At 26.9% G+C, this 26302-nt stretch overlaps 6 protein-coding genes across 6 annotated transcripts; 4 read left to right on the forward strand and 2 right to left on the reverse strand.

Annotated features, from left to right (window-relative positions):
- Positions 1–8680: 8680 nt before the first annotated feature.
- Positions 8681–10301, reverse strand: OCT59_010226 (uncharacterized protein; the record flags this gene model as incomplete). The annotated part of the gene is made up of 10 exons (XM_025309485.2): positions 8681–8833; positions 8903–8961; positions 9034–9151; positions 9244–9370; positions 9442–9545; positions 9626–9667; positions 9733–9812; positions 9891–9963; positions 10041–10163; positions 10230–10301. 10 exons carry the CDS (start codon positions 10299–10301, stop codon positions 8681–8683), a joined length of 951 nt encoding a protein of 316 aa, XP_025171956.2.
- A 1639-nt stretch (positions 10302–11940) lies between these two features.
- On the forward strand, positions 11941–14274 carry OCT59_010227 (uncharacterized protein; the record flags this gene model as incomplete). Its single annotated transcript, XM_066132887.1, has 3 exons — positions 11941–13408; positions 13841–13904; positions 14045–14274. The coding sequence occupies 3 exons, from the start codon at positions 11941–11943 to the stop codon at positions 14163–14165; spliced, it is 1653 nt and encodes a 550-aa protein (XP_066000490.1). The 3' UTR covers positions 14166–14274.
- A 3019-nt stretch (positions 14275–17293) lies between these two features.
- On the forward strand, positions 17294–17979 carry OCT59_010228 (uncharacterized protein). The gene has a single exon (XM_025320188.2). It carries the CDS (start codon positions 17349–17351, stop codon positions 17781–17783), a length of 435 nt encoding a protein of 144 aa, XP_025171954.1. The 5' UTR covers positions 17294–17348; the 3' UTR covers positions 17784–17979.
- A 1719-nt stretch (positions 17980–19698) lies between these two features.
- OCT59_010229 (uncharacterized protein) lies at positions 19699–21348 on the reverse strand (the record flags this gene model as incomplete). The annotated part of the gene is made up of 1 exon (XM_025320187.2): positions 19699–21348. One exon carries the CDS (start codon positions 21346–21348, stop codon positions 19699–19701), a length of 1650 nt encoding a protein of 549 aa, XP_025171953.2.
- Positions 21349–22557: 1209 nt separating this feature from the next.
- Positions 22558–24175, forward strand: OCT59_010230 (uncharacterized protein). Its single transcript, XM_025320186.2, has 2 exons — positions 22558–22849; positions 22934–24175. The coding sequence occupies exons 1-2, from the start codon at positions 22593–22595 to the stop codon at positions 24072–24074; spliced, it is 1398 nt and encodes a 465-aa protein (XP_025171952.2). The 5' UTR covers positions 22558–22592; the 3' UTR covers positions 24075–24175.
- Positions 24176–24890: 715 nt separating this feature from the next.
- OCT59_010231 (uncharacterized protein) lies at positions 24891–26302 on the forward strand (the record flags this gene model as incomplete). Its single annotated transcript, XM_025333494.2, has 9 exons — positions 24891–24971; positions 25053–25085; positions 25174–25221; positions 25309–25387; positions 25470–25540; positions 25636–25798; positions 25865–25936; positions 26003–26044; positions 26121–26302. The coding sequence occupies 9 exons, from the start codon at positions 24891–24893 to the stop codon at positions 26300–26302; spliced, it is 771 nt and encodes a 256-aa protein (XP_025171951.1).

Consider the following 26302-nt stretch of genomic DNA (forward strand, 5'->3'; position numbering starts at 1 on the left):
TACCTAAGGATAAAGCCCAGATACTGATAAAGAGGTTTGGCGAAACAGCCAACCCTGCGAACTTCACTTCACAAGCTCAAGCTACAAATATACAACCCACCACCCTTTCACTAATATTTTCTATAGCGCTATATGCTGCGTCCAGGTCTTGGGATAATTTTTCACACCATTTCCTTAGCGAATTTGGCGATTTGGGTGCTGATGATGACGACAATAATGATAATTCTCAGGATACTGATGATTATCTAATGGATGCGTCACCTTTTCTTGAGCAAGATGTAGATGATCTTATACGCCAAGAATTCCAAAAACCACCAAGTCCAGTACCTATCAAGCTTTCATCAATGCCTGATTTGGTAATGACCCCTGTTGATCAAACTGTAATACCCAAAAATTCCCGGAAGAAAGATAAACAAAAGGTGCGTATTACAGATGATAAGCAAATCAAGAACCAATCATCGAAGGCAAAACCTGATGTGAAAACATCAGCCAAAAATTCCCATATGGGAAAGAAATCATCTGAACCAGAAGCTACACAGATACTGATAAGATACGAAGCTGTCAGAGAGGAGCAAGAGTGAATCTGAGACATAATAGTTTACAATATCCCGTATATCTGGGACCTCCAGAAAATATTAGGAGAGTTAAAACTTTGGGGGAATGCTATAAAGTGTTCTGTCAAGCGACAACACAAGTACCAGACTCTTAGAGTCAAAATAGCTTTATCCTCCTTTGCCCTTTCCCAGTTTAACAAATATTGGACGACAGACTTGGGAGGTATACCTGTTAGATGGTTCCCTGCGAGTTGGACTTTATGAGAAAGAAAATAACGTGAAAAGTTCCAAGCTGTCATTCATGACATTCTGGAGAATATAACGATAGCTACCTTGTGGATGGACCGTAAACCATGTAATTTTTTAATGACATGCGGTGCTAGCTCATTTAAAATTATACTAACAAGTAAAGGAAGGAGGAAACTTGTGGCCTATTTCGAGAATTGGGAGACCACACTAAGGGCCTTAGATATGCCACAGTTTTTCGTACCTGATGGTAAGGAGTTGAAATAGTGTCGACACTTCATTCCTACCTTGAAGAAAGCACAAAGTAAACCGAAGGCTAAAAATACATTGAATACGAAGAAGTCAGGTAAGTCTGACAAGAATTTGGACCGTAATCAGCCTAAGAAGAAGGATAAACCCACATTTTTGAAGAAAATCTTTAAAAATAATAACCAGGAGGAGAAACGGCCGAATCTTTCGAAGAAGGCAAAGAAGTCATCGAAGAAAAGGGGTAATAATAAAGATAACAAAGCGGTTTTAGCAGAAATTTTAACTTTATTACAGAAACTAGTTTAGCCTACGCTTTTATTAGCGGTTTTACAAATTTCAGAATTGTATTATTTTTAGGATAGAATATATTTATGTATTGCACCACAATTTCTTGGAGAGAGGATTTGTCCTCTCCACTTTTTCTCCCCTCCCTTTTTTTTTACCCAGTGTGTTCGCCTGGATTATTATCGGACATGATAGTAGTGCAGGTCTTTTTTCTTTCTAAGAAATTCGGGTTGGGTTCCAGCTCCTCTGGAATTCGATGGTAGGATTTATTTGGGTTGTATTACTTCAGAATCATGCCCTTTGTGTATCCCCTGCCGGCTTCACATAAAATAAACATAAAATAAATCTGATAGTGCTATTAAAGGCTAAATAATGTTTGTTTTATAATCTTTTAGCATAATATTTTTTTCATAAAAATAAGTGATACTAGATAAAATATGAAAAATATTATAGTATAATTAGTGACTTTTTTTTGAATAGTGATTCTTTTTATTTCAAAGAATTATCCATAAAAATCCTATAAAGATTTTTTTTTTTTATAAATCAGGACCCCGGATATCTAATATAAAGGTCATAATGGACTTTTGGCCAAAAACACCCCTTTTTGCTGAAACTCAAAAAATCGTTTTTTGTAAATATCTCAGCATCCAGCAATTCAATTTTAATGAACTTTTTTTTATTTTGTAGCCCTCATTTAGCTCTACAATTTAAAAAAAAGTTCATCAAAATTGGACCACTGGATGCCGAGATATTTACAAAAAACGATTTTTTGAGCCCCTGAAAAATGGGCCAATCTGCCGAAAGTGTGACTTATGACCTGTTTTGGAGATATCCGGGGTCCTTATAAATCTACTGAAAATATTATGACTACTGTAATTACCTTTATTTTTTATAAATTAAAACTATATAGTTTTAAAAAACTCAAGTTTTACTTGGTAGAAATAACCTGATATGGGTTTTTTTTAGTATAGTTTTATTTTTAGTTTTTGCTTTTTAGCATATTTTTGGATTGTAATTTTTGGACTTGACAAGACTAAGGTTGCTTGTCTAAACCTCTTCAAAATCCTACGATTAGTTTCGTCAAAATTTTACTATAGATTTATTATAGTTTCAGCAGAGTTTCGGCAGTTTCGGCATTTATAATAAGTTTCGGCAGTTTCGCCTTTCTCCAAAGTTTCGCCAGTTTTTTAATATAACTTTAATATAGTTTCAGCAGAATTTCGCTTTTCGGTGAAACGCCATCTTGTCTAAACCCCTAGGTTTCGGCAAGCAACCTTAGACAAGACAAAAACTCTTTTATTATATGAAAACAATTAAGCAAAAACTTTTATTAAATGAACTTTCAATATAAACATAAGAAATATGAAAAGACAAACTCTTAACAAACTTTTCTTGAATGAAAAGTTCATATAATACATGAAACAAAACTATTTTTATGATAGACTGATAGGATCACTGCCTACTACTAAGATATGTTACTGGTAGAAATTTTACTTTCATATGAAACCTTACCTTATAATTTGCTTAAATTCTATTGGTTAATTGACTAAAAAGGAAAAAAATCATAACAATGTAACATAAAATTTCCTTTTATAGTAAGAGTTTTATACATATGGGCTGATTTGTCTACCTTTAATTAAAATATTAATTTTATTACATTTTTATTATATAAAATACTATATAATATACAGTAAATTGGAAATGAGTATTAAAAAATTTTTATTTAATGTTATTATACTATAATTTGGTAAATATTTCTTTTAAATTAATATAATTCTTAACACTTACTATATATGTTAAAAATTTGTATCTCAACTTAAAACGTAAATATCTCCAGATCCAGTGATCCAATTGGCAAGCTCTTTTTTCGTTCATATAGACCAGATCAAAGGCTTTCCAAAGAGCCTAAATTTATAAAAAAATGAATCAGTGGATCCCAAGATATTTGCATTTAAACATGTTAAAAAGTTCGTACCTCAACTTTAAACGTAAATATCTCCGGATCTAATAATTCAATCGGCGAGCTCTTTTTTCGCCTATAAAGTCCAGAACAAGGGCTTTCCAACGAGCCTAAAATATAGAAAACGGATCAGTGAATCTTGATATATTTGCATTTAAAGATGGTAATACAAACTCTGACATAAAATAATTATTTTTATTGTTTGAAAATATTTATTATGGTATTTTCTTTTATATGATATTTTTATTATACTTTTATAAACATTTATAGCTACTAAGGCTATATAAATTTTTATTTTACTTTATATTTTATTAAAATATACTTACTTTTTAATAATATATGTTGAAAATTCCATATATATGAGAAATGGGTTTTTTATTAGTGAAATGGGTTTTTTCACAGCTCTTTTACATTTAATAATTTAAGTTTCGCAAATGTAAATTTTTGTTCAACTTATTATTTAGTCAAGTGATCATCAATCAGATGATTTTTTAGTATTACAAAACAATTTTGAGTAATAAAAATTGTGAAAATCAATCAATAACTCTTTTTAATGCAGAGTAGACAAATCAGCCCATATGATGTAAACTTTACTTGGTCACAAAGGTAAGACCTATCTTAATAGTAGGCGGGATTCTGGGGACGATAGTAAACCAACTTACTTTGATTTTTTAGAAAGGCTTAAGACAAATATAAATAAACTTCTGTTTATTTCTGAAAATTATTAAGATGATATTTTTACAAATTTTAAGTGACACTCTAGAATTATATCAGCTGCTTCTCTCTTTACTTTTTATCAAAAACACTATTTTTTCTCTTATCTAAACTCCTTTTAAAATGGGAACGCATCATATTACTAAAAAATATATAATAATAAATATTTCTGTATATATATGAAACTTCTATTAGATATTTTTCTTAATATCTTTCAGACTTTTCTACTTTAACAATAACAATTAATTAATGTAAAAGAATCCTTTTATTTTATATAAAACCCTAATAAGTGATTATGGATTTGAAAATTTATCAGAACTAATGATTTAACTACCAGCTGAATGTTTAGCTATTCCTGTAAAAATGCAATTTTTAAATAACTGATAACTATACCTTTCAATCTTATTTATTTCAATGAATTCAATCCATATATACCAAAAACTATCAAAAATAAAAATAAAATTATTACCCTAAATCACAAAATGTTACTTTACTTGGTTTTTTTATTATATATAGAAATTTTTTCTTTTATTTATTTCATATCAATTTTTGTTTTTATTTTTTATCAATTTTTTATTTATTTATATTTTATTAGAAGGTTATGTTTGGTGGTGCAATTTTAAGGAATTATGAAGGAACAGATTTTCAGTATTATTAAATATTTATATTTGTATAAGACGATATCCAATAAAAATTTTCTTTCATATAAACAAAACTTTTAAATTACCAGATATAATAGGCTCTTAATAGTTGATATCCATATTATTTCACTAACTTTATAGAAAAGTAGATCAAATCTGTGTAGCTTTACGATCTTTATTTTATATTGTTATTAATAAATTATACATCAGAATCCTATATTTCATATATAAACCTCTATTTGATGTCTACTTGGATTTCTAAATAATAGATATATTGTGAGGTATATACAGGAGTTTTTTATTTTACTTTAATTTGCAAGAAAAATATATAAATATCATAGTATAATAGATTTTGTAGTTAATTAGAATATGAAAGTCAGTAGAACTATATAATTAAGAACATATTATTTTAAATATTTACTATTCTCTGATTTAATCTGATTATATGTAAAGTACAATTTAGAATTAGTTTTTTTTTTATATTTTGTAAACAATTAATTTAATAAATTAGCAAATATACTGCAATTATATAAAAAAAACCTTTTTAGTAATTCATATTTTTTTATTAATTTAAATTCTTTTATAATTACAGTCAACTCTCTATAAATGCACTTTCTATAAATGCACACTCTCTATAAATGCATCTTTTATCTAATTCTAACTTGGACCTTAATGCTAAATGCATGGTTTATATATATATATATTCTGTAAATACATAGGACCCCGGATATCTAATATAAAGGTCATAATGGACTTTTGGCCAAAAACACCCCTTTTTGCTGAAACTCAAAAAATCGTTTTTTGTAAATATCTCAGCATCCAGTAATTCAATTTTAATGAACTTTTTTTTATTTTGTAGCCCTCATTTAGCTCTACAATTTAAAAAAAAATTCATCAAAATTGGACCACTGGATGCCGAGATATTTACAAAAAACGATTTTTTGAGCCCTGAAAAATGGGCCAATCTGCCGAAAGTGTGACTTATGACCTGTTTTGGAGATATCCGGGGTCCTAAATACATCCTTTATAAAAAAAAATTTATATAGTTTACTTATAAAATTTTTGGATTACCTTGATTTTAGATTAATATCATATACAGTCAAAGCTCGTTATAGTGAACTTTCCGTTTCACTATGTAATTTTTTCCCTTTTTTTCACTATAACGAGATTTATTAAGAAAATTCACTATATCGAGAGAAATTAATTATAAGGAAAAAAATCAATAGGTCACTATAACGCGATTTTATTTAATGTTCACTATAATGAGATTCACTATAACGAGCTTTGACTGTAGATTTATATGTATTCTATAAATGCACACCCTCTTTAAATGCACTCTTATACCTGATCCTACATTTATTGAGAGTTGACTGTATATTAAATTTTATTAAAAATCAATTAGTAAAAAAATTATAAATATTGCTATAATTTCAAGTAATTGTATATTTAAATTATAACTATTAAATGTTATAATTAATTAAAACTTTAAATTAAAATAAATTTATATATAAATTTTAAATCTTTTATTATTAGCAATTTAGTATTTTATTTTTAAAACTTTTTTTAATTTTCCTTTATTTATTATTTATACTTTATTTTAGTTAAAAATAATTTTAAAAAATAAGATAAATTTATATATAAATATTAAAAATTTTATAATAATTTCTATTAAAAATAAGTAAAATTTTATTTATATTAATAAAATTAAAATATAAGTAAATTTAATTTGCTAAATAACTTTTAATAAATAAAAAGCTAATATTATTATAAAAAATATGATTTTTTTCTATAAGTATTATACTTATATTCATAAAAATTAATATATAAATAGTTTTAATTTTACTAAATAACTTTTAATTAATGAAGAAAATTGATTTTCATTTGACTAAAATAATGAAATTATACTGTAAAATTAACAAATAAAATAATAAAAATTTGAAAATTAGGAATATTATAAAAAATATAACTTTTAATTGATAAAAAAATTAATTAATTTGACTAAAATATTAAAATTATATTCTAAAATTAATAAATAAAAAAAACAAAAAATTTAGAAGTTAATATTATTATAAAATATATTTGTTATATATATAAATATTAAATTAGCTTTATAAAAATTAAAATACAAATAATTTAACTTATTAAATAACTTTATTTAAATATAAAAGATAATTTTATATAACCAAAATAATAAATAATAAAGTTATATTTTAAAGTAATAAAAACATATTTTTACTTATAAAATATAAATAGTAATTTTTTTAAATTATATCACTGATATACTGATGTTTAATACTGGTTTTGGTACGAAATCTCAAAAATCATTTGAGCGACTGATACAAGACCGACAACAAAATCTCGACAATCCAATATCTTGACAAGTCAAAATCCTGATAAGTCAAAATCCCGACAAAATTATAACACATTTAAACTAAATATTACATATTGCAAAAATTATTTTATTAGAAATACACATCACAAAATTGTCGATATAATGACTTGTTGGGATTTTGGATTGCCGAGATTTTGGATTGTCGAGATTTTGTTGTTGATCTTGTGTTAGTCGTGCAAGTGACTGTCAAGATTTTGATCAGATACCGTTTAATTATACATGCCACCCAAATTATTTTGGACTGCCGTAATTATAAGTAAAATCCCAAATTCAATTATGGCATCCCAAATTATTTTGGCACTTTACATAGTAAATTATATATAAACCGAATGAATTATGGCATCCCAAATTATAATTATGGCATCCCAAAATAATTTGGGTAGCATGTATACGTTTAATACTATAGTATGTACTTATTTAAAAACTATAGTTTAAACCAAACAAATTATATTAATTAAATTACTTAAAAAATAGTTAAAAAAAAGTTTTAATTAGTACTATTTTTTTTTATATTGCAAATATTGAAAAATAAGAATAGGAATATAATTATTATATTGATAAAATTAGCTTAGCTAATCTACTAATTTACTAATAATATAGAATAAAAAAGTCAAAGTAACAAATAAAAAATATATAAATTATATAATTATGATATTAAATACTGTAATATATTTATAATTTTCTATTTGCAAAATTGTAAAATATAATACAAAATTAAGGTAAAAATTACCAGTAGTTACTAAAAATGAAAATTAAATAAGTTTCAAAATTCTTATAATATATATAAAATAAATCATATTTTTTTATTTTTTTAAACAAAATTATTATTTTTTTCTTTTAATTTAAAGGTAATCAGTCATAAAGATTTTTTAATATGTAAAATAAAATATTTTTTAAAATATATGTATATAAAAGTGTATAGCTAATAATAACAAATTGGAAGAGAGATCCTAAAAATTTATAATTAAACTCTTGGATAAACTTTAGAGTAACTAATAAATTGTAAGTAAATTAAATAGTAAAAGTAGTGTAAAAAGTCTTCAAGATTGTATAAAAGTTCAATTATAGTTTACAGAATATTAGTTTAGAATATTAACTACACTATGAGTTTAGCTACATATAATTATGCTATCCTTCCAAGCATAAATCATTAAATCGCGTGATTCAATTTCGGCATTATTTGCCACATAACTTACACATTAATGTTACATTAAACGTTTGAAAGATGTATTATGATGAACGTATGCAAAAAGAGACTCATAAATTTTATAGGGATTGAGGAAAATAGTCAATTTATTAATCGAAAAAATAATGATTGTAGAATAAAAATTATAGATTGGATTAAAGGTTTATAATGAAGTTTGATCTAATCCATTATAGAATCCCAGTATACTTGTCCCATAATATAAAATAATACGTAAAAAATTCTTTAACGATGAAACGATATAAAGGATAATGGAAAATAGCATTTATTGTATTTATTATTTAACTTGATTTTTTATTGGAATAATAGTAATATCTTATTTAAACAAGTAGCCAATTCACTCTTCATAAATCAATCAAAATATCTAGAAACATTATGGCAAAGAAAAAAATCAACTTATTAAGAAAGATAAATTCATCGGTCACATATTATTAACTAATTTTTTTGATCGGCAATTTGTTCATAAACAGAAGCTTTAATAAGATCAAGATTTTTATTAGAACAATCATTTGTACTATATGGCATAAAAATAACTTTAGTTCCTGAAGCTTTGGACATCGATGACATTGTTTCAAGATATCGAATTTGCTAATAGAAGACAAAATTAATTAACAATAAGATACTTAAAATTCGTATATTATTTGGATAAGAACTTACCATAGCAGCTGGTGAATTTAGAAGTTCAGCAGCCTGTTTCATTAATTTAGCAGCATCAACTAATTAAAAAAATGAGTAAGTAAAGTGAAAATATTAAAGGAAAAATATTGTGTAAAATAAAATTTAAATACCTTCAGCTTGCGCGGCAATAACTTTACTCTCACCAATTCTCTTTTGTTGAGCAGCTGTTGAAAGAGATTCTTGTAATTCCTTAGAAAACACTATATCTTTAATTAAGATACTTTCAACCTATAAAATTTGTTTGAAGTTAAAAAGAGTTACCCGGTCTTAGAAAACTTTCCAAACTAAAAAAGAATTTCAGAATTATTGCAATTATATACTTTTACACCCCATCTATTAGCAGGTTCATCGATAGTTTCTTTAATTTCAAAAGCAATTGCATCCCGATTTTCAATACAGTCTTGAAGAATACGTGCACCAAGAGTTTGGCGAAGCGTGGTTTGAGTACTATTATTAAATAAAAAAAATTAGCAAATTTCAAATTATATTAAAGAAAACACGAAATTAATATAACTAACCGTTCAATAAGAGCTTTACGAACATTCGCAATACCAAACATTGTTTGATAAGGGTCAACTACATGCCAATAGATAACAGAAAAAATTTCAACATATACATTATCCTAATTTATATTAAAAAAAAAATCATAAAATTTAATAATATTACAATAAAAAAATAAATAAATAATACAAATAAAAATACCTTTGTCATAATATATTGATGTGGAATTTCTGTGATTTGGATCTATTAATTCAAATATGAGATCAAAACGTGATCAAAACAACGAGTTTACCAAAGTATAATAATACCTTAACATCGACTTTATGAACATGTTCGGTGAACAGATTTACTTTAATCAAACCGGGATCAACGATTTTATAAAATTTACCTTGATTTTTTAAAAAAAAGAAAAATTAATAATATTCTAGCAGTTTTCCTATTCATAAAAAAAGGTTACTGCATTTACCAAATTGAGTAATTAATCCAACATGGCCTTGTTCAATTTTTTTATAAGGACTGGGGCATGGACAAACAGGAATCTATTTAATTAATTAACAATGATAATATTAATTTGGAATAATTAAAATGCTGCGGATCAAATTATAGTAAAACTTACTGAGCCAATAAAACCAACACAACTCCCAAGACAATTTAGCATTCCACCATAAAAAGTATGAGAATTATCTGCTATTGGATACTCAGCAGCATAGGATGGCTGCATTTGCTTTTTACTCTCTGGCTATAATTCATTATTAAAATGGTTAATATAAAAAAAATAAGAGTTTATTATTTGCCTTTTACAAACCTGCGTGGTTATTAATCCATTAAAACCTTGAGAATTATTAGAGTCATAAGGGTTTGTTGCGCTTGTTGACATAATTTATTTCTTTTAAAAATTCATGAGAGTAAGAGGTATTATCTAATATTAAAAGATCGTTGAAATTTGATATGCTTTTTATATTAAAATTGTTTTTAAAAATCATTAATGAAATTTTGCTATTGTGGGACAGTCAGCAGACTTGATCACATATTGTAATTTGTGTATTTATTTGCACATTTTAATTTTATAATAATGTTAATCCTGGTCAACTGATGTTAACTAACCTTAATTAGCTAAATATTATTTTTTTATCTCGCTAAATTTGGCACATTGCCGAAAGTTATTACCGAACTTCCTTGTACGGTTTTTGTGATATATCACGAATAATTCTAAACATATAAATATGCTAAATTTATTGAAATAAATACGGAAGATGGATATTTTACCATTGAGACTCTTTTCTTGGAAAAATAACAATGTTTTTGTTTGTTGATTTTCATTCATAAAATCAAATGTCTACAAAAATGTCAGTTTTTATACGACCGAAAAATTTTATTTTTTAATTAGATAAATTATCATTGCTATTCGTAGCGCCAAAGGGAACTTTCAATGATTTTGCATTTAGGTCAATAATGAGATCTTTTTCAATCCACAAATTATGCATAAGTAGATGTCAACACCAAAGTATGAATGATATGAAAGACGATATTTGGACATTAATCCGGAAATTGTCTTATCAATAATTCCTTAAAATACGTTTGTATGAGAGGAGATGACTTAGATTTGGCAATTTTATGAATAAACAATTACTGTATCTAATTTGGTAATAATTTGTTTACACTACACCGATCAATGAACTCTTGGCATTGATGTCATGATCATTGAAATACAGTGAACGTCGCGACGGAATTTTCAATGATTATGTACCAAAAATCTTTAAGAATAAAATCTTTATTCATTTGCTTTTAGTTTTTCATTAAAAATTCAATATGAATCTTTTGATGCAGATTTATCTATGCCAACAAGAATTCTGATTATTAATGCGTTAAGCAAAGCGTATGCCAAGAGGAAATTTGTTCAAAATAAAATACTATTGACACTTGCGAATAGAATCACAAAAATTTTGATTAATATGAAATTAAATCAATAATTTGCGTTTTTTTACACTATAAAAAAATCCTACGCACGAAGCTTAGAGAATATCAAATTTATCGAAAATATATAAAAATTATTAGCCCAACATATCGTTCAATTATTATGAAAACTTTAGGTGATATGTGGTGTAACAAATATTCATTACAAATAAACAAAAATAATGTACTATTATTACCATTATATAAATATGTAATAGTTATTTCACGGGAAACCATAGATATCTTGATTACCGCGGCGGAGCTGAAATCGAGGCTGATTCGTGAATGAAATAACTCGTTTATACCACGAAAACTAACGTCTTGTAACTGATAGACTTTTTAGCTTACATCCATAAAAATATCAATAAGAAATACTATCTACTATATATTTAAATTAATAATTAGCGTCTTGTCTAAGCCACTTTTTTTGATCAACGGTTGATCATGTTGTCATATCACACATTTGGATTGTACTACATTTATGTCATACAAAAACAATTGCGGCTTAAATAGTTTTTTCTCTTTTTTCTTTTCTTCCTGCAATTTGTTGTTATTTTAAAAAAATGACAAAGTTCAATAAGATCAATATAGACTGTTTTAATCTTATTATTAATGAGCTACGAATGGATAAAAGATCTTTACGCTCTTGTCTTTTAGTAAATAAAGAATGGTGCAATATTGCAGTCCCAATTTTATGGAAAAATCATTCGTGGTGTAACGAGGACAAACCAGAAAAACTTTTTACAGCAATATTTTCTTGTTTACCATCCTCTTCAAAACAAATTTTATCCGATTATAATATTAAATTACCCTCAACAAAATCTCCTTTATTCAATTATGTCAGTTTTTGCGAATTTCCGAAACCCAAAATTATAAATAAAATAATAGGAATTGTTCTTAAAGGAAGATATAATAGAGAGATACTATATGATGGAGAAACATTAGATTATGGAAAAACATTATATGATAATGAGAAACTAGATGATAGAGAGGAACTAGATGATAAAGAAGAACTAGATGAAAAAAATATTTTAGAACGAGAAATTTACAAATTGTTTGTTGAACAATGTAAGGGTGTTAAAGAATTATGTTGGGAAACTTCACAACCTTTACCATTATTCTCAGGAGCTTTAACATGCTTTTCTCAACTCAGTAGTCTGGATGTTGATGTTGATTTTGTAAATTCTGACGTTCTTTATGAGATGGCACAAATTTGTAGAAATTTGAATAGATTGACTATTAACAATTGTTCTCAAGATCTTCCCGGATTAATTTCTTTAATCGATGCTCAAAAGAATTTAAAAAATGTATCACTTTATCCTGCTCATAAGAAAGGAACTTGTAAAGAATTAAGTAAAGCATTAGCAAGAAAGGGTAGTATGATAAATAATCTTTATTTGGGGCCAATTGGATCTATTTCACCTTCGTTCTTAACATCACTCATTAATCTAAAGGGTATAACAATTTATGAGGGTGATGATATTAGGAAAGAGATTGTAGATTTTCAACGTTATCTTGCAATTTCTCAATTTCCAGATCTTCAATATATTTCTATCGTCGGATTATCTTGCTTTAAAGAGTTGGCACAATTAATTGAAAAAACGAGGGGAAGTATTTCAGAAATTTCTCTTTTTACTTTCAATAGATTCGCTGAAAATACGGGATTGTTCATTAAAGCAATTGCAAACAATTGTCCAAAGATTAAAAGTTTGCCCATTTATCTTAGATCAGAAGATTTCATACATGTTAAATCATTATTATTAAATTGTAAATATTTAGAGGATATAAAATTTTATGGATTGGCTTCCGTAATTACAGATGATAACATAGGAGATGAATTGTTGGATATTTTAACTGAGTTTTCACCAAATCTATTAACTAAAATATTACTTAGCGGAAGTTGGAATTATTCAATTAATGCCTTTGAACGATTTTTTGAAAGCCATAGGGAAAAACGACCTTTATCTATTTTTGAGATAAGAAATATTTCGGAAGAAAATAAAGTTATTGTTAGAAAATATATTAAGGAAGGTGTGATAATAAAGTCGAATATTAGGGTATAGATATAAATCTAGTATATTAGAGCGAGTTTATTACAATGTATCTTTAATGATATATTTTATTTTAGAAAAAGAAATTTCATTATAATTTATTTCTAGTGTGTACTTCATCATATAAATAATTTTCACTATCTTTGCATTTAAATCTAAGAAAATTGGATATTGATTTTGTCCTATACAGAATTTTTTTGTTTGTACGAATGCCACAATTTTAAATTCATTAAATAGATTCACGTTGAATTAGTATATAATTTTAATAATTTTAAAACAATCAACTTATTATTATTCCTGATACAAAACATTATTATCTTACTAAAAATTCGGTTCACTTTTTAATGTATAGAAACAAATTTCTTTAGATATTCAGATTAAATCGTCAATCTGATTGAGTTTTCGAAGTCAGTTTTATGGGAACTTACAATTGATGAATTTAATGCGCAAAGAACTTCAGACTATTTATTACTTGTGTAAGATACTCAAAGGAATTTTAATAATCATTTTGATTTCGTACCCACTTGTCTTCATTATTAACACCACTCAATTCAAGGGGTATATCGGTGATGGTTTTGTTTTCTATTACTGACAGTCTGTATTTTTCCTATTTTAGATGGCCGGTTCTGATTTTGAAACACCAGAATAACTCCTTAATTTTTTGTAATGGAAGTTATGATCTGGGACATGATTCACATGAATATCTCGCTTTAAAACAAAATTCAACGCGTGAATAAAATGAAGTTTGACGTAACCGGCCCAAGCTGATGCAATTTGATATTTGTAGATTGGAAACTTAATGTTATAATGAAACTATAATAAATATTTTTCTAATGATTGGTTTCGATATTTACGTGCGAAATATATATTTTCCTAAGCTATATAAATATAGATAAGATTATATCCGGGATGAATTTCGTGTATTCATCATTTTTTTGATAGTAATGGGCAGCTTATACAAATTCAACATACGCATCTAGAGCCGTTGATAGTTCATAGATTTTTCTTTTTCTGATGCAATATCGATGAGGTTGATCGGCAAAGCGATTACCATAGCTACGTAATATTCTTCTTTTTTTTTTGAATGTATATGGTTAACACAAATTAAGATGTCTAGGCTTCATAAAGATATTTTCTTGTTATTTGTTGAATTACAAGATGTGCACTCTACTAATTAATGACTTTGGTGTGAAACGGCTATTTTGTTCTACGGGGGAGCCCTTGGCGCTATGACAATAACGTAAATTATCGAAACCAAAGTTCTTTACGCTTTATTATTATATCATATTTACTTATCAATATAAACGTTATTAATAATATAATTTCTATCGGATCTTCATCCTGTGATCAAATTATTTTGCAGCGATAATTTTTATGAGTAACACTCAGAATTAAAGTAATTTCAGTCCAGCACCACACAGAAGCTAAAGATTCTCACTGGTTACACATCTTTTTTTACGGGTATCACTCAGAGTTAAAAAGTATTGTTAAATTAATTGATCATCTATATACTGAAATATTTAAATTCTTCCGAACTTAATTGATTTCTATTATGGTGAGAAATTGACGAATTCAGTATATCATGATCTTAAGATCTTTAAATACATTAACACTATAAAATTTGTTTAATTGAAAAAAATAGAGGCCACCTTAGGGAAATGTTGATTAATGATTATCTTATTAAAGAAGAATATTATGATAATTTTCCCAATCTTATTCGTACATTGATTGATAAGAATTGTCATCTGGTTGCACAGATCGAAGAGATATGGTTTTATACTATTAAAATTTTGGTGGAAACCTTCCGATTTCCATGGTGAACGCCAGATTTTCAGTTTTTGTGGAAATGTTATGGAAATGTTATGCAAATTGGACAAGTTTGAACAGTGATCGTAATGGTGGCTTACAAGAATGATGGCGTGATCAAACGTTCTAGTTGTTCAAATATATTTTTAATTCGATCAAATAATCGTGTCGAAACTATATATATTTACTTTTTAACAAAAAAAAAAAGATATTCTTTAACGTTATACCACAATTAACAATTTCTCTCTCTTATTTAGCTGAAAGAGAAATTATATAATTTCATATAATTTATTGAAATAAGACTAAGACAATTTATATCGAACTTAGTAAATACAATGTAATTTTGTAACATACCGGTTAATACTCATAATTTAAAGTTGTTTATGTGTAGTCGCTTGAAATTCATGAGGATTTTAATAAATAAAGCTTGGACTTTCATATTTATTTATTATGATTCAAGAAATATTGCTTATTCTTATAACGCGTGTTATATACATAAATTTAGACCTTAACTAAAGGATTCTCAAAAATAATGCATGAATATTGAAGAAGAGAAGTCGTCTTCAAAGTTGTATTTGTAAAGAACATTCTGGTTCGGTTCTTTTATCCCTGTTTCATTAATAGTTTAATATCAATAGTAGATTTGTTTCCTACTCTTTAAAGACCTGTTAATTCTGAAATTGTATATTATTTAAATTCATTAATTTCCCCATAATTTTCCCATTTATGTATTTTAGATTAAAGAATGATGTTGATAAAAGTGCTAATGATTTAATTAATGATTATTATTATATCGCCCTTTTTCACTTAGTTTTTTAGCAAATTCCTTTCCTATTTACATTGGAATAAGTAATACAACAATTCTTAATGATAGCGTATTCAAAAGCTTTTACAAATTTGATCCATTTCGTAAAGAATGATATCAGTACTTAAAGTTGACGCTCCGACACTCTGAGAATGATTCCCTCTTACTCTTAATTATTCGAATAGAATTTACAACTATAGTTCTACATAAGAAATAATGAAAATTCCCCATTAAGATGGTAAGGTTAAATTATTATGGCAAATTACATTAGAAAGCGTGGTGATAGGCCCATTTAAATACATATCTCGGAGATAGCTTAGAATACCTTCCATATTGTATACATCTGTTTGAAGGATTATTAAAATTCAAGGCCTAGATGAAGATGAAAGTCTTAAAAAATTTTTCAGATATTATTAGATGAATGAATGAATAACGTAATACGCTATGGGTTATGATATAAGAAATTCCTGGGTTGAAATAGTATCAGCGCCAATGTTAATAACTCATAGAACTTGGTGACTTTCTCGTGTAAATAAAGCAATTGCTCTTGTTCCAGATAATTTTCCTTTTAATAAAACTCACACAAGACGCTTTTCATATTATACACACTGGAGTATATAGAATACACCAAACCGCTTGTCCTTATTGGAGCCTATGCCAATATGAGAATTATTTACTCGGAAATGGACAGAACCTTCATGTTCGTATCAGAAGGGATATCTTGTACAAGTGAGACCGAATACCAACCACATCAATTTAAGATCTTAGCTAAAGAAGAAAACGAAACAAATTATGCAAGAACATTAAGCAGGAGGTGGATGTAATCGTAGGATTATTGAAGAATAAAGTAGACATTGAGAAAGAGCCAGCAATTAAAAGTAAACTAGTTCGAGAATATAGTTTAGTATAGATAAGATAGAAAAAGTCTCATCTTTGTAATATATTTATTTCGTGTGTTAACTACCATATATCACGGGCCGCAGTACCTGCAAATTTTGAAGGGTTGACGTATATAAGGGGTTACAAAGAATTTATATTGCGTAATATATTTTACATTTTTACATTGTAGTCCCTAATATAATACCGGGTATTTTACCAGTTCGATATTCAAGAAAACATAGACGAACAGCACATAGCTGGACTTTTATTAACACATAATGACATAATGACATGTGACGTGTCCCGATGACGCAGCTCCAATTATACCCGATTTTTATATGTATAAATACGCCTTAACTCCACATTATGTGAAATAGAAAAAAAAACAATTCTATACAGAAAAAAAAGTGAAAATCAACAGAAAATCAAAATGAAATTTAACTTTCTTTTGCTCCTTTCAACCGCCCTTACTGCTGTTGCTCAACTGTCCAATGAAACTATGATAATTCAATCATCGGGCTCTGATCTTTTTTGGGCATTAGATAATATTAAAGTTGTTTTAAAACCACGAGAACAAGCTGCTAACTGGACAATTATTCGTTATTCTGGAGGCAATTACATCTTACTCTTACCCTATGATATTCCTAAAAAATCCGTCCAATACAATGGCCCTGGCAAACAACTCACTGTTGAAAAAAATCTTAATACCAAATGGCTATTCGAACCTGAATCTGAACTTCCTGAATTAATTTGTTCCAGCAAACAAACTAATATGTGTGCAACAGAAGATGAAGAGTGTAAAGTTATTGCTTTGTATAACGGGGCTGTCCCTAGACAGAGGTGGATATTTCATAAAGTACATTAAGAGGATTAACAACTACTTAATTCTTTTAAATGCTACTCTCATATATCATATATTATTATAATATTGTATTATCATGTAATATTAATAACATCAGGCTTTATTTATAACATGTATATGTTGTCAATATATAGCGTGAGTGTGTAACTGTGCATTAGAAAAAATAAAAATATGCTCTTAGCATTTATTTTCCCCTGATCTCAATGAAATTTTGTCACGTGGTTTTTTATCAAAACTAACGAAATTCTTCTTTATTCCACGAGTTTGATCAAGAGAGATAGCAAGCTTGGCGATATCGATATTGCAATTTTCTGCTCGCGAGAAATCATCATTCAGATGATTATTGTTTCTATAATACATTGACTTTCTCTAGATTCGCTCCTTCCGAATCATTATCACAAATTACGGCATTTATTCGTACGTATAAACTATATTTAACAATTATATACGATTATATGCTTTAAAGCATGTTTTAAAAGTATTAGACCCATCAACTTTATAAATTGTTATACCCTAAAAATATGCGATTCATTTTTTTGTTACGGTTTGATCCAAACACCGCATACTAATGATACTATGCATGTTAAAGACATGGGCAGACTTTAATAACGAAATAACTATTTAAATACCTAGAAGCATTCTCCTGGAAATACAAAATTTGCATTCTCGGTTTTATAATTCATCTATTAGTCGATTACAAGAAACACTGTTCAAGGTTTCATGTGATTTACGTAACTACGTGATGAATATGTTAAAAAAGAATGTGATTGTATATGTTGACTCAAAAAATTATATGCTAAATATGCATAGTTTGAAAGCTCTATGACGTCACAGATAAACAAAGCCAAACGTAATTTGCTACGGAATTCATTTAAATTATCTCGTTTAATAAAAGTAAACAATTCTTCTAAATTCTGTGATTGAAATTTTTTTTTAAGATGACTTCTTGTTAAAGTTTAAGTAGGATAACAAAGCATATTTGTCCTTGAAGATAGATTCCCAATGAAGAATTTTCGTTGATAGTTATCCTTTTTACCAACTTTGGCAGGATATTAACATATATTATGCTACATATTATTACAACACATGTAGAAATTGATCTTGCCGTCAAAGATTTTCAATAGTCCTGATTTTTCTGATTTTGATCAAGACTTCACCACCACATGTTTTTGCTGCGGAACTAAGAATAATTTAATGTGGCGCAGTCAAATAACTCGACTTTTCTTTTCTTTCCCAGCATTATTTATTGAAACTAATTAGGTAAATGCCATCATAACTATTATTGCCTTGTCTTAACTTGGTGAAACAGAAATTATAGTCATATTTTTAGAAAGAAACCGGACGTCAAATTCTGATGAACTCAAGTTCGGCTGGGATAAAGAAGAAGAAGAGGTGAAATAACTATATTGATAAATTATTATTATTAATTTTTGTTTTATACATCTTATGTTTGAATTTATTAATAAATTAATTAATTAAAAAAATATTTTTTTTATTTTTTTTTCTTCCTTTACCTTTCCTTTTAATAGTTTGTTTAAATAATCATTTATTAGTTGAAATATTAAGAAAAATTAGATCTAATAATTAAAATTTCTCTCTCTCTCTCTCTTTTGAATTTTGACAATTTTCTTCCTATCCTCTTGTTTCATAAATTTACTTAATTTTTGACCTCATCTTTCTCATATCTTAAGCTTACGATTATATATGATAATTTTTATTTTATCATCTTCCATTACATCAACGTACTAACCATATTCATACCTAACAGAATCCATAGAACACATTTAACAATTCCTATTTCTTCATATTCACATTAATTTTCAAAAAAAAAGAGATAGAGAGAAAGAAGAATTAATACAAATAATACAAATAATACCAATAATACAAATTTCAAAAATCAGATCGAATTATAAACTTACTAGATAATTGATAAATTTTCATCCCATACGACGTCAATCTTATTACAAAAATTCATATAATTAGGATAATAACTTGATTCCATTATCCTTTTTCCTCTCTCTTTCGACCATCCTTTAATACAATTCATGTATTCATAAATATCATTATCAATCGAAATAATGATATAAAAATATTTCAAATTTACTGAACAATTTTCCAAAAAAATTCTGCAATAATGAACGCAATTAACCAAAAGTTCAAGTTGTACGGTATCAATTCTTTCAGGTAAAGATTTTGCCAAATCCATAATAATTTCGGTACTAATATCAACCGTATGCATATCCAGATAAATATTTAAGTAAAGTTCTCTAAGATTTGAATTATTTTCAAGAATTATGAATAAAATCGGTATATCATTATTTGCTGTTAATTGTGTAGAAAATTTCACTAGATTCCTACAATTTTCACCGATCGCTTCTAAAAGATCATAATTTTTTAAAAACTTATTTCGTAAGTAAAGTTTTTTTAAATTTGAAGAAATTATTTTGTTTCTTAAAATTCCTTGAATTGGATTAATTTGTCTCATAAAATCCACACCATCACAATTAGATATTAATTCCAACGAATATAATTTTGGTAATTCAGCTTTAGAGATCCAATCAAAATTTTTATGTGAAATATTTGAATCTTCTAAACGTAAAATTTCCAAATTTTTACATTTACCGAGAAATTCGAATGTTTCATCTGTCATCATTTCTATTCCACTTATCTCAAATCTTTTAAGAGAATGAGATATAGATTCCAATGATGAAAATATTTCAAATATATTTTTTTCATAAAACCACATTCCAGAATTATTTTTAACGCCAATAATTTGTAAAATTTCAAGATTTTTTTGATATTTGATTAATGATACAAGTGGTATATAAATAGAACGAAAATCTCCTTCAATACGAACGGTTTTTAATTTTCTACATATTTTTGATAAAGAATCTAATGAAGGATGATTATTATTTAATTGACCACATTCCAAATATTCTAAATTTTCGAAAAAATTTTTTGATTCATCAAATTTTAAAAATACTGTAAAAATATCTAAGTATCTATCAATGGTTAATCCATTATCTATATGATGGTACTCATTTTCATTCTCCATCCTATCAATAATTAAATTTTCAAAATATGCATATTTATTATCTATTTTAAACCATCGAATACTGGCTTTCCTTTTTGCCATATAAACTAATATTAATAAATTAATTACCCATATTTGACCAAATTCTGACCATTCTGAAAATTTTATATTATGAAATATTAATGATAATGATTCATCTTTTTCCATTAATAATATAAAAGATTTAAACAAATTATTATTTATCTTTGAAAATTCGGAAACAATCTTAAAAAGGTTATCAAGATTTAAATGTGTAATCAAACAAGGATAATCAAATAATGTATTCTTTCCTTTTTTTAAGAAATTGAGTAAAATAGGAATTATTTTAATTTGATTTTTTATGTTGATATCGTTTCTAAATGGATTTTTCCATAAATATATGATACCATTTTCACACCATGTATGATCTACTTGGATAATAGAATATAAAGTGTTAATATCTTTAATATCACGAAAAATTTGTTGTAAACATTCATTTGGTAAGCTGGAAATCATTATTTTAAGTAAAAGAGAAAGGCAAAAGAGGGAATAAACAGTAGAGCAAGAAATGAAATTTTTTATAGATCTATTTACTGTGTAAAGTAGTACAGCATGAGATAGTGTTACATTATACCTTCGTGAAATTTCGGCTAAATTAAAGTAATGCCGGCCGAATTAATTTGGTTGACCAGAATTACGTAATATTTATTATATGCGTATCATTCGAGAACGTAAATTTGAACATGTTATATTTCTTCATCTTAATGTTACATAAAGTAATTCAAATCCGAACGCGGGCTTTTCAATCAATGCTATGGACGGTATAACTTTTTCGTAACCCGTTTTCATTTATGCCAATGATAATATTATAAAATCGTTATATATATTTGTTGAAAAGTGTGAGGATGTTTCTATTGATAAAAAAAAAATTCTTCTATAACATCAATGATATCGCAACCGTTATATGAGCATTCACTGGCTATTGGCACTTGAAATTCATTCATCTTTTTTTTTTTTTGAATCGATTGAAAGTAATTGCATTAATACCTTTTCATCAACCCATATTCAGCTCGTTTCATTTACTAATATGTAAAATATAGACAATTTGCCATACTCCATACGATCCGATAAATACAAAACGATTTTCAAACTTTTGGATATATTTTAATAATAAAATTTGGATACAAATTATCGTATGAAAGGGAATTTTCGTAAATTACAAAAGCTTTAGCTCTTATACCATTCTGTATACTTCTCATCAAATGGACACTTATAGAAAATATTTTTAATTTTATTAAAATCAAAAATATAATTTAATTAATCGCTAAGGAGTAAGGATGCCCCTATCAGGGCTTTGACCTGATCAAGTGAGCATTTAATTATGCCAAATTTGAAATTGGACATATCATGGGATAATTTTTTTGCTTTGCATTTGATTGGTTGACTACAGAACATTATTAATTTTTTTTTTGAATTACATAAATTAAGTGCATGTGATTAGTGTAATCAATCACACGTTTATGTGAATTATAGTAATTCATCGAAGATTCCCATTTGCAAAAACAATAACGTCTAAACATGTGCAAGAAGATTGTTCAATAACGCCATAGCCCTTAATTGGTAATATTAATCGTCTTTTAAAAATCAAGTTCGTTACGTGAATTGGTCATGTGACCCGTATCTTTTTTTTTATATTTAAGGAGTTGATGCTTTTGAAAACTATTTACATTTATTTATCGCTTACTATTATATGATTAGACATGTCATCTCATTATTGGTCAGAAGTTATTCAAGATTTTGAAAATGCTCTTCAAAATGAAGATCGTTACGATATAATCATTAAAGCCGGAGAAGATCCTGATGTCAAGGAACTTCGAGCAAATTCGTTTGTGCTTTGTGCTAGATGTTCGTACTTTAAGAGAGCATTATCTAACGAGTGGGAGGAAATTGATGATGATGGTAATTATATTTTCAAAAAACCAAATATCTCTTTTGAAGTATTCCAATTAATTCTCAGGTAAATAAATATTTTTAATTAGTTTATTATTTATTGCTCGATAAGATCTCAATATATTTATTGTACTTTTAAAAAATATTACAGATATTTATATACAGGTACTATAGATTATAATCAATACAACAAGGATGTGATTTTGCAATGTTTAGTCGCGTCTGATGAATTAGGTTTGGATAAGTTGATTGAGCATATCCAAGAATATTTGGTTAAAAATGAAGAATATTTGCATAAAGATCCAGTTGGTACACTTCAAATCATTTATCAACATGAACCATTCGCAAGTCTAAAAGATTATTGCTTAGAAATCATTAGCGAAGAACCAAAGATTCTTTTTTCGTCTCAAAACTTTTCATCATTAGAAAAACCGATTATTACTATGGTACTTCAAAGAGATGACCTTAATATGGAAGAAATTGATATATGGGAATCTATTCTTAGATGGCTTTTTGTTCATTATTTAAAGGTCGGTAAAGACGATTCAACATGGTCATCAGAAGATTTAACAAGTGTTAAACAAACTATAAAAGAATATATTCCATTTATTAGATTTTATGATATTTCTAAGGAAGATTTCTATTTAAGAGTGTACCCATATAAAGATCTTTTGCCTCAAGATTTGCTCAATGATATCCTTCGATATCATATGGTTCCAAATTCCATTCCAATGTTGAATTTCAAACCTTCTAGAAGTCGTAAAACTACCTCTGTTTTAATTAATCATGATATATTTAAGCTCTTTGCGAAATGGATCGATAATAAAAATAACGATTATACTCAACAAAATATACCATATAAATTCAACTTACTTCTGCGTGGCACTAGAGATGGTTTTGATCCTGATATGTTTCATCAATTATGTGATGAAAAAGGCGCTACGATTTCTATTGCAAGAATTAAAGATTCTAAACAAATTGTTGGTGGTTATAATCCATTAAGTTGGAACTCGAATGGTTCATATATGAATACAAGCGAAAGCTTTTTATTTTACATTACAGACGTCGGAAACCTCAGTTCTGCTAAGATAGGACGTGTTTTTAGGTATCATCAAAATGCGATATATGGTGATAGTGGCTATGGGCCAACTTTTGGTAATGGGCATGATTTGTACGCACAAAATAAATCTTGGTCTGCTAGTAATGGAAATGCTTACACCAACATTAACATCCCATCTAGTTTTACAATTGATGAGTACGAAGTATTTCAAGTTGCGAAGAAAAGCCTTTAAAACTCTTTAAAAATTTTTGTTTATAATTTTTATAATTTTTTTTTTTGTTACATTGATTTATAAAAAAAAATAAAAATCAAATTATTGGACACAAAATTCACCAAAACTGATTAAAAAAATCTTTTTGATCTATTCACTATTTCTTATTTGCTACCAAGTACCGATTTTTATAAGTAAAAGATTAATTTTTTTTGTTTGTGGAGATCTCATGCTTGTTTACAAGTTATGCCACATCAGGTGACTGATAATCCCTGCTCAATGTCTGAAATATGAAACAGGGGTTGAAGTCTACAAGGCGTACCTCAAGACCCAATTCAGATTTTTCTTTGCTAGTAGGTGAGATTTTTTGTTCTATTTTAATTTTACGATATTTGAATCTCTTTGAACCTGAAACAATACAGATGAAAAATCCAGCTTATATAACTAACAAATTGCCGGTTTTTCTAACATTGATTTCATGGGTCAACCTTTTACAATTGGTTCTTACGTGTAAACAAGTACTATTTAGAACGCGAATTCTTTTAAATAGAACATGAAATTTGTACTACAGAACTGGATTATGCATTGCAGTGCATCTGGCGTGTAACTTACCGAAAATCTATCCTTCTGTTCGATCACAAGCTCCGCAGAATTGTATAAATTGCTGAAAAATTCCTAGAATCGGAATTTAAATTTTCATTTCCGTTAAATTAAAATAATTATCTATAATCCAAAAAAAAAAAAAAATTCTTTCCCATTCATAATACGCAGTTTCTTCCCCCGTCTAAAATTTTTTTCTTTCTTTTTTTTTTTGAAGGAATTTATTATTATAGCAAAATGTCACAAGATGATTTCGGCTGTACATCATCAAATCCTATCAGAACCTTAGTTGGAAATTTACTTATGAATGAACGAAATGTAAATGATTATGTGTGAATATTTTTATTTCTTAATAATTTTATTTATTCAATTATTTTTATTTTGAATAAAAATATTTAGAATGAAAGAACGATATTGAAAAATTTGGATACTGTACGTAAAATATAACCTTAATTAAGAATAATTTTTTAAAAAAAATTTATAATTTGATGAGAACTAAAATTAATTTTTTTCCAATTAGAGTAATCAATTTCGTAAGTTAGATGATACTAGCGAAGAATTAGAAGAGGTTTGTGTCCCTTTTTTTGGATATTAGAAAACACGTGATTGAAACCAAGGTGCAAAATGTTTAAATTTACTTTATCTGCAATATAAGATGAAGGAAGAATTTTTTGGCGTAAAAGAAGTTAATATTATTAAAGTGAGCAATAACATCAAATACTTATTATCCAAAGGTAAATATTTATGTGTAATATTTGATTGTTTTATTTATCATATTAAAAGAATATTTTTCTTAGTCCTAATCTTTTTATATAGTATTACTTAAAGCTAATAAATCAAGAAAAACGAAATTAATAGTTAATCAACAAAGTGATGCGAGTTATTCTGTATGGGTTCTATAAGACCTACAATATTTTATTTATTGTAATGTTCGAACGTTAATTTGATGTTCTGACTTTAATTCTTTTTTACTTTTTGGTAGATTACATTTGCTCCGGTCGTTGGAAAGTTCAAGAAATTTAAATTAAAATGCTCATTTCAAATTGATGTGTACATTCCAAAGAATAATGTACAATTCAAATATTCTCATAAGAGAAGTATAAGATACCTAATCGATACTCAAGATTCTAAAAAATTCAACACAGGTAAATATTATTAAAAAACGAAGATTTCGTGATTTTATAGCTAAATATTACTTATCATCAATTTAGAACAACATGACCAACTTTCTTTGATGGCAATTAAAGCCTATGCTGATTGGTTGAAATCTATTTTTGAATCTGGTAAAAACATGATTAATTTTTGCTTGATTTTATTATTTAATTATTCATAATATTTTTTTTTTTCAGGAGGATTCGGAATGAAGTTAAGAAGCGTAAAATTTACACAAAGTAATTCTATTAATATTTAATTGATAATTGATAAATCTATTTAATTCATAATAATAGTTATTGTTATATTTTGTAGTTGAACGAATGAAGGATAAAACCAAAAAACAAAAGAAAAAGGGAGAAAAGAAAGAGAAAAGAAAGAACAAAGCGAAAAGGACAGAAGAAATGAATAAAAAGGATGAAGATAAAAAAGATACAATTAAATGTGAAAATAAAGAGATAGAGAGGCCAATATATATCGTAAAATCTAAATTGTAG

Source organism: Rhizophagus irregularis, chromosome 18, assembly GCF_026210795.1.
Source record: "Rhizophagus irregularis chromosome 18, complete sequence".
NCBI lineage: Eukaryota > Fungi > Glomeromycota > Glomeromycetes > Glomerales > Glomeraceae > Rhizophagus > Rhizophagus irregularis.